The 16,059-nt window shown below is 47.9% G+C and overlaps 1 protein-coding gene across 2 annotated transcripts in view; it reads left to right on the plus strand.

The window, feature by feature from the left end:
- Positions 1–16,059, plus strand: part of ITCH (itchy E3 ubiquitin protein ligase) — a 76,106-nt gene that overhangs the window by 52,246 nt on the left and 7,801 nt on the right. For both annotated transcript variants that reach the window (XM_054173431.1, XM_054173432.1), the window contains 9 exons: positions 1,530–1,596; positions 3,065–3,149; positions 4,931–5,059; positions 5,771–5,843; positions 7,730–7,801; positions 8,819–8,907; positions 9,924–10,083; positions 11,237–11,370; positions 13,700–13,840. In XM_054173431.1, the coding sequence (XP_054029406.1) occupies positions 1,530–1,596; positions 3,065–3,149; positions 4,931–5,059; positions 5,771–5,843; positions 7,730–7,801; positions 8,819–8,907; positions 9,924–10,083; positions 11,237–11,370; positions 13,700–13,840 (950 nt within the window). The remainder of the gene's footprint in view (positions 1–1,529; positions 1,597–3,064; positions 3,150–4,930; positions 5,060–5,770; positions 5,844–7,729; positions 7,802–8,818; positions 8,908–9,923; positions 10,084–11,236; positions 11,371–13,699; positions 13,841–16,059) is intronic.

Below are 16,059 nucleotides of genomic sequence, written 5' to 3' on the forward strand. Positions count from 1 at the left end.
AGATGACTTTTGAGGGTCCCTTCCAGCCCAGTGCAATCGGAGTCTGTGCTTTTGCCCATAAAACCAGCAGAATTTGTTGTGATTTATTCTTTCTGAGACTATCTCTGTGTGTGCATAGCATGGCAGGAAATGATAACTGGTAACCTTAGTTCCTGTCCTTGCTATGCCTGCAGGCAGCACATGCAATGCACTGATTATTTTGTTTAATCCATCAGCTGAGCATAAGTGGTGAACTTTGATAAAGCTCTTGTATAATATTGGTAAGAGACACAGCTTCAAAACAAGCCACAGCTGAGTATGAAGCTGGTTTGTTAAGCTGTCTTTTATTTGCTTGGGCAGAGCTGTTGGAAGGTGAGCAAGCACACAGAACATATTCCTGCTTTAGGCAAAACAAAACAATGTTCTTCTCAGTGATGCCCAATGACAGGTCAAGGGGCAGTGGTGGAAAAAGAGGCAGAGGAAGTTCCATGGAAATATGAGGAAGAATTTTTTTCCCTGTAAGGGTGACAGAGCCCTGGAGCAGGCTGCCCAGGGGGGCTGTGGAGTCTGCCTCTCTGGAGATACTCAAAACCTGTCTGGATGTGTTCCTGTGTGATGTACTCTAGGTGACCCTGCTCTGGCAGGGGGTTGGGCTGGATGAGCTTTGGAGGTCCCTTCCAGCCCTTACCATTCTGTGATTCTGTAATGCAGACTGAATGTTATGAAAGCAGGGAAATGGAAAAGAATCCTTCCAGAATTTCAAATCCATTATTTATCTCTGATGAAGAGCAGATTACACAGCATCCAACATCTGGTTGGAAAAGACCTCAAAGATCATCCAGTCCAACCCTTGACCAGCACTTAAGGGCCAACACTAAACCAAGTAACTCCCATTCATGCTATTAGCAATGGCTCATGGGGCAGAACTAGAAGTGAGTAGATTCAGCTTGGATGTTAGGAAGAAGTTGTTCCCCATGAGGGTGGTGAGAGCCTGGCACAGGTTGCCCAGGGAGGTGGTGGAAGCCTCCTGCCTGGAGGTGTTTGCAGCCAGGCTGGAGGTGGCTGTGAGCAACCTGCTGTAGTGTGAGGTGTCCCTGGCCATGGCAGGGGGGTTGGAACTGGCTGAGCCTTGAGGTCCCTTCCAACCCTGACAACTCTGTGACTCTTGACAGGAATGATCTAGTTCTAAATTTGCTGTATGTGTAGATTAAAAAATGGACCACAAAGCTAGTGCTGGAGTGGACTATACTGAATGCAGGGATGAAGTGCTTTGCTTTCTGATTATTTTGGGTGCTGCTGTACAAATTTCCCTTCTGTGTAGGCAGGAGCACTGAAAGGGAAACGATTTTCTTAGCACTGTAGTTAATTAAGCATGCCCATGTCTGTGAAGTAGGCCTTCTCCAGGGAGAAAAAGAACTGGTTGGCATCTTTGCTTCCATGGACCATGAATAAAAATGCATTTACTGCAGTAATCCCTGCTGGCTGTGGTGGAACATCTGGGGAGCAAATGAGTGGTCATTAATGCACCCATTTGTTTGTGTGACTTGCAGAACCAGGACTTTTCATCCACACAGAACAAAGAGTTTGATCCTCTTGGCCCTCTGCCACATGGATGGGGTAAGACTGCCTTGCAAGTGTTTTGTAGTGCAGTGTAATTAAACATTCAAGCATGCCCCTGCCAAATGATTTTGTCAGCTGTTCTAGGCTAGTTTTTCAACATGAAAATCTGGATTAAAAATCATTTAAAATTCTAATCAAGCATGCTGTTGAAGAGTCCTGACAAGGAGGTACAGTTTCAAAGCAGAGCAGAAAGTATGAAGTGTTCTGGCTTACTCCTTGTAGTTGCCATAATAGCCTCTTGCACACTGGCATCCTTTCTTTGCATCACTTTCCTGGTGGAGGATTCCCCTGCCCCATCCCATTTGTGCTAAATCAGATTCCAGATCCCTTCTAAATCAGCCAAATTCCCTCTCCAAGCCAATTCTTGCAGAGCTCTGTTGGTGTGAAAGGCTTTTTCACAATGACAAATAATCACTTCTTGCCTTGCACCTCACTTTGGAGTAAACTAATGTGTGCTTTACAGGGTTACAATTTGCAATTAATATAATTGTGAAGGGGTGGCCAAAAATGTCAGTGTAAAACTAACTTCTGCTGTGACTACCAAGCAGATGAAAAAATTCAAGTTTTATGATACATAGGCAAAGTTCTGGGCCAAGCCCAGGCACAAATCCAGGCTGGGTGCAGTGTGGGTTGAGAGCATCCCTGAAGAAAAAGATTTGGGGGTGAGAAGCCCCCCAGGAGCCAGCAGTGCAGCCCAGCAGGCAGCTGTGTGCTGGGCTGCAGCCAGAGGAGTGTGAGCAGCAGGACAAGAGAGGGGATTCTGCCTCTTGACTGCTCTGCTGAGACCTCACCTCCAATCCTGCTTCCAGTTCTGGTGTCCCCAGTAGAAGAGGACATGGAGCTGATGGACTGAGGACAGAGGGGAGGCACAAAGACTATCAGAGGGCTGGAGAACCTCCTCTATGGGAACAGGCTGAGGGACTTGGGGCCGTTCAGCCTGGACAAGAGAAGACTCCAGGGAGACCTTGGAGCAGCCTTCCAGTACCTGAAGGGAGCTGCAGGAGAGCTGGGGAAGGACTTTTGAACAAGGCCTTGTAATGACAGGATGAGGGACAGTGGTTTTGCCCTGGAAGAGGGGAGACTGAGACTACAAATGAGAAGAAATTCTTTATAGAGTGAGGGTGGGGAGACACTGGAAGAGGTTGCCCAGGGAGGTTGTGGATGTCCCCTCCCTGGAGGTGTTCAAGGCCAGTTTGGGCCTTGAGCAGCCTGGGCTGGTGGGAGGTGTCCCTGCCCATAGCAGGGGATTGGAACTGGGTGATCTTTCAAGTCCCTTCCAACCCAAACCATGCTATGAATCCATGAATAAGGTGAAAAGATGCTGAGTCAGAGGAGGTGCAGGGAAACCTGAAGACTGTAGTGGCTAGGTCTGTTGATTGATTTTTTATTTAGTTAGTTTGATGCAGTCTCAAGCAATGCACTAAGCAGATATTAATAATTGTGCTTTGCATTTGGATCTTTTCAGAGAAGAGAACTGACAGCAATGGCAGAGTGTATTTTGTCAACCACAACACACGAATCACTCAGTGGGAGGATCCCAGGAGTCAGGGGTAAGAAACCAGTTTCAGCTTCCTGTAAACCTGGAGTGAGAAATCTAACAAAGCAGTGAGCCTGAGAGCTGGGAAATGCTGCCCACAGCTGAATCTTGGTGTCCTACACAAACTGCAGCCAGCCTGTTACAGTATTCAAAGGTGTCAACCAAAGTGGAAGCTGCCAACCTAGTCCAATTACCAGGGGAGCCTTGGCCCAACAGCAGTGAGCTCATTCCCTAGAGCAGCTCCTGCTCTCTTGCCTGTCTTGGTGGATTTATCATTGGGGTAGTGATGGGATAGTGCACAGGATCCTGGGGAAGAATTTGAGTATTTCCTAGACAGTCAGTTAGCCAGTAGACAGAACAGAGACTGACCTGAAATCAGCTGTTGCACCCCTCCTCATACCTGTGACACAAAAAAAGCTAGAAAGGGAACTAGAGGAAAAACCACTCAATGTAGCAGAGCACTCTCTTGGAGAGTGAAGAGTGTTTGATTCCAGCTCCTCCTGTTTGAGCTGAACATTTCTGCTTGGTGAAGCAGCATCACCTGTCCTCTGCAGAGGAGTAAGAGAGGCAGGGGGAGTAGCCTAGGACATGTGGAAGAGTAACAGCTGTAGACAAAGATGAGTCACATCAACAGCAGCTACCTGTGTGGAGGATGCTGTTACTCTTACACAACCCAACAAGCAAACATGCAGTTCTCTTTAGGCTGTGCCTTCAAGCAAAACTGACACTTGGTTGCAAACATGGTCCTACAGTGCAGTTAGAATCATTGAATCTATGATTCTTTCTGTGCTCTAGCTGGGACTCTGTGATTCTCTCTGTGCTCTAGCTGGGACTCTGTGATTCTCTCTGTGCTCTAGCTGGGACTCTGTGATTCTCTCTGTGCTCTAGCTGGGACTCTGTGATTCTCTCTGTTCTCTAGCTGGGACTCTGATTCTCTCTGTGCTCTAGCTGGGACTCCGTGATTCTCTCTGTGCTGAATGTGTGGTTCCCTCTGTGCTCTCCCTCTGAATCTGTGGTTCCCTCTGTGCTTGAATCTGAGCCTGATTCTCTGTTTCTATCTGAATCTATGATTCTGCCTGTGCTTCTGTCTGCTTCTGCCTGTGCTTGTGTCTATGGCTCCATGGTTCAGAGAATCTGTGATTCTGTGTTTCTAACTACACTGTAGGGCCCTGTTTGCAAGCAGGAAGGCAGCACATTTGCTTGTTGGGTTGTATAAGAGCAACAACCTCCTCCACACAGGTAACTGCTGTAGTTGTGTGGAGGGAGGTCACTATGAGAGCCCTTGGAGTGACACTGCTTGGGTCTTTTGAACATAATTGAGATCTAGTTGTGTTTACACCAGCACTGAACAACTCAATTATACAAGGTCAGTAATTGCATTGTATTCTGCTTTTGTCATTCTGAAGCTGTTTTGGCTGGTGTGATTGCACAGGGGGTACCAGAAGCTGCTTATTACAATTATGTCAGCTTGGGATTAAAACCTGAATAGATAGAAGATTGAAGTGGAGGAAACCTCAATAAACCTTGCTCACACCTTCCCCCTAGGTTTCTATTTGCTGGTACTCCAGGTGCTGCAACTAAATGAGCTACTGTTTGTTCACATAATCATTGTGGTCTCATTGAGAGCTGCCAGGAGAATTTAAAAGGAAGAAAGCAAGAGAGAAGAGAAATACAGGATGGAATCTTTCTCCATCTGTAGTTTGTCTAGATCTGCCCACACTTTTGCTGTCTGTTGTTGAACTGACTTTCATGCATTAAGTTGATCAGATCCCATGTGCTTTCTTGTGTCCACAGCCAATTAAATGAGAAACCTTTGCCAGAGGGCTGGGAAATGAGATTTACTGTGGATGGCATTCCTTATTTTGTGGATCACAACAGGAGAACCACTACCTACATCGATCCCCGCACGGGCAAGTCTGCTCTGTAAGTGCTGTCACCACTAGCCTACATTTTCAGAAGAGAAGCTGAGCAGGCAGCATCTTGGAAAGGGTTTTTTTTCCTCTCTTTGTATGTCCTTTTCATATGTTCAGCTTGAGAGTTGGGGCTGTTCAGTCTGGAGAGGAGGAGGCTCTGAGGAGACCTAATTGTGGCCTTCCAGTATCTGAAGGGGGCCTACAAGAAAGCTGGGGAGGGACTTTTGAGGGTGTCAGGGAGGGATAGGACTGGGGGGAATGGTAAAAAACCTACAAATGGGGAGATTCAGCTTGGATGTGAGGAAGAAGTTGTTCCCCCTGAGGGTGGTGAGAGCCTGGCACAGGTTGCCCAGGGAGGTGGTGGAAGCCTCCTGCCTGGAGGTGTTTGCAGCCAGGCTGGATGTGGCTGTGAGCAACCTGCTGTAGTGTGAGGTGTCCCTGGCCGTGGCAGGGGGGTTGGAACTGGCTGAGCCTTGAGGTCCCTTCCACCCCTAACAATTCTATGATTCTACTCCACAGCTTAAAAAAGATGATTTTTGGTTTGGTTTGTTTTCAGTTTTAAGACTGAGACAAAATTATACCCCCAAAACAAATTTGAAACGAGTGAATAAGAATCTTCCAACTGGACAGCCAAGTAAACCATGCAGCTCTGTACCTGAGGCTTTTGGTTAGATGACAAAAACCCTTCCAAACTTGACCCTCTCTCTCCCCTTGGTTGCAGAGACAACGGGCCCCAGATAGCTTACGTGCGTGACTTCAAGGCCAAGGTCCATTATTTCAGGTTCTGGTGTCAGGTATGGATTCATTCCTTGCCACCATCTGCTTGCATTTATTTGTGGGGGCTTTCTTTACTTGCTTTTAAATGAACTCTTGCAAGTCACAGTAATCCCCCAGGAGGGGTAAAGGGGAATTCAATGAGGAGGGAGTAAATACAAGGCTTGTATGAACTCATGTAAGCTTTAGAGCTAGGTGAGCTGTGGCGTTAGCTCTTGTTAGAATCAGGGAAAATGTGAGCTGGCAGCCATGTGCTGGGCTGCAGCAGCTGAAGTGTCACAGCTTTATTGATGATCTGGATGAGGGAATTGAGTCCACCATCAGTAAATTTGCAGGTGACACCAAGCAGGGGGCAGGAGATGATCTGCTGGAGGGTAGGAGAGCTCTGCAGAGGGACCTTGCCAGGCTGGACAGATGGGCAGAGTCCAAGGGCATGAGATTGAACACATCCAAGTGCCAGGTTCTACACATTGGCCACAACAACTCCATGCAGTGCTACAGGCTGGGGGCAGAGTGCTTGGAGAGCAGCCAGGCGGAAAGGGACCCAGCAGTGTGCCCAGGGGGCCAAGAAGGCCAGTGGCATCCTGGCCTGCATCAGGAAGAGTGTGGCCAGCAGGAGCAGGGAAGTCATTGTGCCCTGTGCTCAGCACTGCTTAGGCCACACCTTGAGTCCTGTGTCCAGTTCTGGGCTCCTCAATTTAAGAAGGACATTGAGAGACTTGAAGGTGTCCAGAGAAGGGCAACAAAGCTGGGGAGGGGTCTGGAGCACAGCCCTGGGAGGAGAGGCTGAGGGAGCTGGGGTTGCTTAGCCTGCAGAAGAGGAGGCTCAGGGGAGACCTTCTTGCTCTCTCCAGCTCCCTGAAGGGAGGTTGTAGCCTCCCTTGTGGTCTCTTCTCCCAGGCAAGCAGCACCAGAACAAGAGGACACAGTCTCAAGCTGCACTAGGGGAGGTTTAGGATGGATGTTAGGAAGAAAGTTCTTCCCAGAAAGAGTAATTGGCCATTGGAATGTGCTGCCCAGGGAGGAATTGTTTAGGAAGAGCCTGGATGAGGCACTTGGTGCCATGGTTTAGTTGATTAGAAGGTGTTGGCTGATAGGTTGGACTTGATGATCTCAAAGGTCTTTTCCAACCTGGTTTATTCTGTATTCTGTGACCAGCAGGACAAGGGAGAGGATTCTGCCTCTCTGCCCTACCAAGACCCTACCTAGAGCACTGTGTTCAGTTCTGATGCTCTTAACACAAGGACAGGGAACTGGACCCACAAAGAGAGGGTCCAGAGGAGGCCACAGAGATGATCCGAAGGCTGGAGAACCTCCCCTATTGGGGCAGGCTGGGAGAGTTGGGGCTGTTCAGCCTGGAGAAGAGAAGACTCCAGGGAGACCTCAGAGCAGCCATCCAGTACCTAAAGGGGGATGCAGGAGAGCTGGGGAGAGTCTGTGGACAAGGGCTGTGAGTGACAGGAAAAGGGACAGTGGCTTTGAGCTGGGAGATTGAGATTGGAGATTAGGAAGAAATTTAAACTTCAGAGTGAGGGTGGTGAGACACTGGCAGAGGTTCTCACAGGGGTCAAGAAATATGTGGACCTGGCACTTTGGGACATAGTTTAATGGCCTTGGTAGTGTTGCATTGATGGCTGGACTTGATGTTCTTAGAGGGCTTTTCTTACCCCAAAAATTCCATGATTCCAATATTTGAACCTATTCAAAGCAGCATCTGGGGGCATGATTACCTCACTGCAGATACCCTTGTTGGAATCAGTTTGTTCTTGGAGTAAATTACAGTTCAAATCCCTTCATTACTGCTTTTCTGTGGATCAGTGAAATTCACCAATCCATGCAGCAAACACCAGTCCAAACCTGTGCTGGGAACTGACTGCAGCCTTCACCTCTACCCCTTTCATTGCAGCAACTGGCAATGCCACAACACATAAAGATCACAGTGAGCAGGAAAACATTGTTTGAGGACTCATTTCAACAGGTATTGTATTAAAACATCTTTAGTAGTGGGGATGATGAGCACTCCCTCCCCTCTTGCTTGCAGCCCCTCCCTCCCCTCTCTTTTGCAGTGAGGCTTTTGCACACTCTGTGCAAGTGCTTTTGAATTTTGCTTCATTTCCATTGCTTGTTAAATGGAGGCCAAAAGCAGCCCTTTGTCAGTCTAGGAAGATACACAGAACAGGCTTGGAAATGCACAGAACAGCTCCTCTTGGCAGGTGCTTCTCTTGGCCACATCCATGTTTTCTGACTTCGAAGTAACTGCAGAATATGCAGACCTTACCTAAGAAGATAGGGACTTTTAGCTTCTTCTGTCCTTAGCTGATTGCTTTATTTTGTTTTAGTCTTCCTTCTGTGTCTTCAGGTTGCTTTTCTTACTGGCCAGAGTGATTGTGAATGCATCCTCCCTGGGGGTGTTCAAGGCCAGGCTGGATGAGGCCTTGAGCAACCTGGCCTAGTGGGAGGTGTCTATGGCAGGGGGATTGGTACTGGATGATCTTTAAGATCTCTTCCAACCCAACCCATCCTATGAATCTATGAAAACAAGTGTTGTGACTGAAAAATAGCTCCAGGCTTATTTCTGAAACTGCTGGAAAGAATCAAGAGGTAGACAATGCAGTGCCACAACCACCAGCAAGGCTTCCTCAGCAAACAAGGGGCCTTAGCAGTTATTTAGATGACCCAATCCCCAAGACATGAGTTAATTTTCCTACCTCTTAGTCATTCATCATTTGCAGATACTTCTGTTGGTGATGATTGCTGCAGGAATCTAGGAGAGGTTCAGGACTGCTGTTTCCTTTTACACCTTTAGACATTTTCATCCATGGCAATTAGTTTGCATTAACTCTTCACCTTCCTGAGCAGGTACTTCACATGCTCACAGTTCGCTTGATGGTCTGAATTACTCAATGTATGTTGTCTGACAGCAAGTAGCAGTTGAGTCTGGACAGTGCTCAGAGCTGTTTTCACAAAAAGAATTGATTGTTTTTCTTTTACTAAGATAATGAGCTTCAGCCCCCAGGATCTCCGGAGACGTTTGTGGGTTATTTTCCCTGGTGAAGAAGGCTTAGATTATGGAGGTGTTGCAAGGTAAACTAAACTGAAATGCCAAATAATACCTTATTTCTGCAAGCTGTTGATGTTGGAGGCTTCCCAAAAGCAACCAGTTAAACTGCAGTGCTCTCAAAATGTTAGTGAAGTGTATCCCTTGTCATCCCTTGGAATATCTGAGGAGACAGTTCCTTGAGGTGCATGCATGCCTTGAAACCACATGAAGTTATGTTCAGTTTGAACTAGGAATTGCTGTAATGGTCTTTGTGATTCAAGAGATGCACAGTTTACTGAACTGTGAGAGTTGGGGCTGTTCAGCCTGGAGAAGAGAAGACTCCAGGGAGATCTTAGAACAGCCTTCCAGTACCTGAAGGGGCTATAAGAGAGCTGGGGGGCAACTTTTTACAAGGGCTTGTAGGGATAGGAGGCAGGGCAATGGCTTTAAGCTTGAGGAGGGTAGATGTAGACTGAAGATTAGGAAGGAATTCTTTAGAGTGAGGGTAGGGAGGCTCTCGTTGCCCAGGGAGGTTGTGGATGCCTCCTCCCTGAGGGTGTTTAAGGCCAGGTTGAATGAGACCTTGAGCAACCTGAGCTAGTGGGAGGTGTCCCATTGCAGGGAGGTTGGAACGAGATGATCTTCAAAATCCCTTCCAACCTAAACCATTCTATGACCCTATGAACTCTTAATATCAAAGTAGAGGTTTACTGGAGTAGTGAATAAAAATCTACTTTGAAGATACAAGCCCTTACTGGAATGGAACCAGGAGTACCTGTGTTAATTAGCATTCCCTAAGACCCCAAGGTTTGAATCGCTGACAGGCTTTTAATCTGCTCATTTAGATCTGGATGTTCTTCATCCAAACCACTGCCAAATCATTCCTAGTTTGTGTCAGCTCCAGTTTGGTTTCCCTTTGGGCTTAGCCTCCTTTCTGGTGAAGAAGTCAGTTGGCACTTAGGTGCCACCAAGTCCCTAGGTCAAACGTGAGGTAGCTAAAAAAATCCCTTCTCATTTAATTTATTTTATGAATGTGTTTTTATTGTTTGTGTGATTACAGGGAATGGTTCTTTCTATTATCACATGAAGTTTTGAACCCAATGTATTGCCTGTTTGAATATGCAGGGAAAGATAACTACTGCTTACAGATAAACCCAGCCTCTTACATTAACCCAGACCATCTGAAATACTTCCGATTTATTGGGAGATTCATTGCCATGGTAAGTGCTCAAAACCAGGAGGGGCTTCTCTTGGCTTGTTGGGCTAGAAAGAAGGATTATCAGTGCTAGAGACAGCAGGATCCAGTGCACCATTAGCAAGTGTGCAGGTGACACTGAGCTGAGAGGTGCTGTTGACACGCCAGAGGGACAGGATGGCATCCAGAGGGACCTGGACAAGCTGGGAGCAAGGTGGGAACAGGGGAACTTGGTAAGGTTCAGCAAGAGCAAGTGCAGGGCTCTGTATGTGGGCTGGAACAATCCTCACTGTCAGTACAGACTGGGGCAGGAGGTGATAGAAGGCAGCCCTGAGGAAAAGGGCTTGGGGGTGCTGATGGGTGAGAAGTTGGGCATGAGCAGGCAGTGTGAGCTTGCAGCACAGAAAGCCAATGGCAGCCTGAGCTGCATCAAAAGATGTGTGGCTAGAGATGGAGAGAGGGGATCCTGCCCCTCTGCTCTGGGGAGACCTCACCTGGAGCCCTCAATACAGGAAGGACCTGGACCTCATGGAGAGGGTCCAGAGGAGGCCATGAAAATGATCAGGGGTTTGGAGCAGCTCTGCTATGAGGACAGGCTGAGGGAGCTGGGGGTGTTCAGCCTGGAGAAGAGAAGGCTCCAGGCAGACCTAATAGTAGCCTGCAGTACCTGAAGGGGCTACTGGAGGCTGCAGAGAGACTGTTTACAAAGGCCTGCAGGGACAGGACCAGGGGCAATGGCTTCAAACTGGAGCAGAGCAGATTGAGATTGGATGTTAGGAACAAGCTCTTTGTTATGAGGGTGGTGCAACACTGGAACAGGTTGCCCAGGGAGGTGGTTGAGGCCCCATCCCTGGAGCTATTCAAGGTGAGACTGGACAGGGCTCTGGGCAACCTGATCCAGTGGAGGATGTCCCTGCTGACTGCAGGGGGGGTTGGACTGGATGGCCTTTGGAGGTCCCTTCCAACCCAGAGCATTTTATGATTGTACCATCAGATGAGTTGAGAGTGTTGCCAGGTGATGTTGGGCTATAACTACAGTTGCATATTAGCAGTCATGATATTCTGGGTTGTTTCCATGCTTCAGCTGTCAAAAGTTCATTGGTACAGAGTACAGAATGTTGGCATATGAAGTGCTCAATCATCCCTAGCATTATTTTGTCTGTTCTCATCTTCTCCAGGCATTGTTCCATGGGAAATTCATTGACACTGGTTTCTCTTTGCCTTTCTATAAACGGATCCTAAACAAGCCAGTGGGACTCAAGGATTTGGAATCTGTTGACCCAGAGTTTTACAACTCTCTCATCTGGGTAAAGTGAGTTTGATTTGATTTTGTTCTTGAAACTGCAATACAATGGGTTTGATTTTTCACTTGTGCCAGGAAGCAGCTGCAAACTTACTGCTAAACCCTCCCCCCACACTGGAAAGCTTAAGACATCAATGGCAGAGCACTGCTGGAATCTGTCCTGGAATTGTAGCTACACAAAGAATGATTTTGTAATGCAAAACCTGTTCTGGTTCCTTGAATATGCTGCCCAGCTTCTTGCATTGCATTTTTGCTGGTTTTCAGTGAACTGAGCTAGACATTACACAGATGTAGCAAACAGAATAGCTTGAGTAGATTCCACTGAAACTTCATTGATTGAAAGAAGTCAGCAAAAATCCACTCAGTGTTTCTCTCTCTACTACATGTTTAGGAAAGACAAGTTTGGTGTGAAGGTAACAAATACAGTTTAATAGCTGTTTCTGTTAGTCAGACCTGATGTTGGACTTCAAGGTTAATACCAAGCATTGAACACTTCTCAGTTAATGCTCATGCATTATTCTAGCTGTCCTTGGGATTCTTGCTCCAAGCTGAATGCTTCAAGACAAAGGGCATTGAGTGCATCCTCAGCAGGTTCTCTGATGATACAAACCTGGGGGGTGGTGGCTGACAGCCCTCAGGCTGTGCTGCCATCCAAGCAGAGCTGGACAGGCTGAGAGCTGGCTGCAGGCAAACCTCCTGAAGGGCAATAAGGACAAGTGCAAGGTCCTGCACCTGGGGAGGAATAACAGCGGGCACTAGGACAGGTTGGAGGCTGCCCTGCTGGAGAGCAGCTCCATGGAGAAAGACCTTGGAGTGCTGGTGGGCAGCAAGTTCTGCATGGGACAGCAATGGGCCCTGGTGGCCAAGGGAGGCAGTGGGGTCCTGGGGAGCAGCGAGAAGAGTGTGGCCAGCAGGGCTGGGGAGGTTCTGCTCCCCCTCTACTCTGCCCTGGTGAGAACACTCCTGGAGTATTGTGTCCAGTTTTGGGCTCCCCAGCTCAAGAGAGACAGAGACCTGCTGGAGAGAGTCCAAGGGAGAGCCACAAGGATGATTAGGGGACTTGAGCATCTCCCCTATGGAGAGAGACTGAGAGCCCTGGGGCTGTTTAGTCTGGGCAAGAGAAGGCTGAGAGGGATCTGATCAATGTCTATCAATATCTGAGAGGTGGGGGTCAGGTGGAGGGGGCCAAGCTCTTTTCAGTGGTGCACAGGAATAAGGCAAGGAACGATGGACACAAACTGGAACACAGGAGGTTTCAGCTCAACATGAGGAGAAACTTCTTTGGTGTGAGGGTGCTGGAGCCCTGGAGCAGGCTGCCCAGAGAGGTTGTGGAGTCTCCTTCTCTGGAGACTTTCCAAACCCACCTGGATGCATTCCTGTGCATCCCTAGGGGATCCTGCTTTGGCAGGGGGGCGTGGATTTGATCTCTGGAGTTCCCTTCCAGTCTCATGTTTTATGATTATCTGTAGACTTAGTTGGACCTTTACATTTGTGTAGTGCACATAAGCTGACCACTTTCCACATTTCAAAGCCATGGGTGGTTTTCTCTAACACCCAACAGTGACATGGTCTTCTGGTGCTGTTCAAGGTGGGGGTTGGTCATTCTGTGTATGGTTCTTCTGGTGCATGTGGAAGTCATGCAGAGCACAGAGGCTTCTGGATGGCTGGAGAACCTCTGCTATGAGGACAGGCTGAGAGAGTTAGGATTATTCAGTTTGGAGAAGAGAAGGCTGAAGGAGACCTTATTGTGGCCTTCCAGTATCTGAAGGGGCCTACAAGAAAGCTGGGGAGGGACTTTTGAGGGTGTCAGGGAGTGGTAGGACTGGGGGGAATGGATCCAAGTTTAGAGGAAGAAGGGAGATTCAGCTTGGATGTTAGGAGGAAGTTGTTCCCCATGAGGGTGGTGAGAGCCTGGCACAGGTTGCCCAGGGAGGTGGTGGAAGCCTCATGCCTGGATGTTTATAAGGCCAGGCTAAATGCGGCTCTGGGCAGCCTGGTCTGGTGGGAAGTGTCTCTGCCTATGGAAGGAGAGTTGGAAAAGGACCTTGGGGTCCCTTCCAACCCTGCCAATTCTGTGATACCAGGCTGTGACTGGTAAATGTAAGGATACTGCTGATGAAAACTGTCTGATGAGGAGTATGATCCATGTGTGCACACTGGTAATGAGTCAGTCATTATTGCAAACCATCCCCACTGTGCAGGAACATTTCCTTATCTCATTTAGTTAGCTCCAAACCTTTTCTGCCTTAAGGTTCTTCATGCCCATCCCCTCTATGAAGCATGAAGGTTCAACACCCTCACTCCAAAGCACTAGTTTATCTTTTTTTTCCCCTTCCAGAGAGAATGACATTGAAGAATGTGGCTTGGAAATGTTTTTCTCTGTTGATAAAGAAATCCTGGGTGAAATCAAAAGCCATGATTTGAAGCCAAATGGTAGCAACATACTAGTCACAGAAGAAAACAAAGAAGAATACATCAGGTGAGGATGAATGAGGACTTGACAATCCTTTTAGCCCCATCTTTTCTCTTTCTTTAGCTCTGGCAGGAAAAGATGAACTATGAAATCAGGAGCACTGTTGAAATTCTTTCTCTGAGTAATTGCTGCAAAAAGCAGCAATCATTTTGGTGTCATAGTTGAAAGAGGAATATTGCTAGAGGTGAGTTCTTTAAATGCACTTTTCCCAGAGGTCACAGTAGAAGGTCCAACTTTTTTCCTGGGGATTTAGGTTTAGCAGAAGATGAGGACACTAAATGTATCTCATGAAATCATTGCATGCCTTTGTTATTACAGTGACCTTTGAGGGACCCTTCCAATCTGTGAGTCTCTGCTGGAGGTGTCCCTGCTTGCTGCAGGGGGTTGGACAAGATGACCTTTGGAGGTCCTTTCCAAGCTGAGGCAGTCTGTGATTTTTCTCCCCAGCCATTTCTGGTTTGGGTTTTGTTAAAGCTTAAGGCCATTGCTGTGTGTTCTGAAGTGTGTCAGGAACAGTGCTAGGAGTTGTACTGTAAATGTTGTTTGCAGCACCAGAATGCCTTAAAGCAGTAAGTTAAGAGGGAAGGCAGCCACTGAATAAAGATGTGAACAGTGAGCTGCTTTGTCCTGAAAGATCCTCCTCTTCCTCCATGTGCAGCAGTACCTAAGCTCTGCTGTAAGGTGTGAACTTCAACACAGAAGCTTGCAGCATGTTCCTGCCAGCAGAACAAAACAGTCACACATTGCAGGCACAACAAAGTTGGGGAAGGGTCTGGAGAGCAGACCTTAGGAGGAGCAGCTGAGGGACCTGGGGTGGTTCAGTCTGCAGAAGAGGAGGCTGAGAGGAGACCTCATTGCTCTCTACAGCTCCTTGAAAGGAGTGCAGTGAGGTGGGGGTTGAGCTTTTCTCCCTGGTTTCAGGTGATAGAACAAGAGGACATAGCCTAAAATTGTGCCAGGGGAGGGTTAGGTTGGCGATGAGGAGAACTTTCTTTGCTGCAAGAGTGGTCAGGGATTGGCACAGGCTGCCCAGGGAGGTGGTGGAGTCCCCATCCCTCGAGGTGTTCAAGAAACCTTTGGCCATGGTGGTGTTGGGTTGATGGCTGGAGCTGATGATCTCAGAGGGCTTTCCCAGCTGAAGCTCTTCTGTGATTCCAAAAGGACCTGGATCTCAGTGGAATCTTCCTCTTTCTTACCCCATGTTCTGTGAAGGCTTCTTCATGGGAAGGGTGCAGGAGAAGGGAGTGGACACTTGGATCAGAAAAGGTGTGTCTGCAGAAGAACATTTGGCAGTTCTGCAAAGTGTTAATAGTGGGGGTGAAAACTGGGAGGCCCTGCAGCAAGCCATTCTCTTCTAGTTTGAGAACCCAGGGAGAGCTGTTCCCAGGTTCATTTGTTTTGCCTTACCCTGAGTCCTGCTTCAAATCCCCAATGTTTCCAGCACTGAAATCAGGCTCCAGTTCTCCTGGCAGGTTAGGCTTGCATTCAGCATAATGCCTGCTCCTCCCTGGGCTCAGGTTCTTTGTGTCTCCTGCCTGCATCTCACTTTTTTACTGATGGAGAGTGGACCTTCTGCCACAGAGCAGAGTTTCATGGTTGGCAGGAACAAAAATGGAACTTTCCAAAGGGCCATAGCTGTTTCCTGGTAAGCCAGCAGCCCTCTTTATCTTGACCAGAACAACCTGACCTAGCTTTTACCTTTTCATGGCTGAGATTTTTGGGGGCAATATAGACAAATACAGCTCTGCTTTTTTGGGTTGGTTTTCATTCTTCAGATACCTGGGGACTGCTGTGCTCATCAATATCATCAGAGAATAGATGCTGCCCCTTCTTTGAGTCTACAATACTTGCCCTGGGAAACATAGGGTTTTCACTTCAAGAAAGAGCAAAACTGCTTGCACAGAGTGAAGGTTTCACAGATTGCATTGGGCTGGAAGGGACCCTTGAAGGTCATCTTGTCCAACCCCCCTGCAGTCAGCAGGGACACCTCCAACTACACCAGAATGTCCAGGGCCACATCAAATCTGATCTTGAATGTCTCCAGGGATGGGGCCTCAACCACATCCCTGGGCAGCCTGCTCCAGTGTTCCACCCCCCTCATTGTGCAGAACTTCTTCCTGATGTCCAACTGAAACCTCCCCTGCTCCAGTTTCAAACCATTGCCTCTCATCCTATCTCTGCAAGCCCTTTCATAGAATCTTAGAATCAATAAGGTTGGAAAAGAC

This window comes from Dryobates pubescens, chromosome 26, assembly GCF_014839835.1.
Source record: "Dryobates pubescens isolate bDryPub1 chromosome 26, bDryPub1.pri, whole genome shotgun sequence".
NCBI classification, from domain to species: Eukaryota; Metazoa; Chordata; class Aves; order Piciformes; family Picidae; genus Dryobates; species Dryobates pubescens.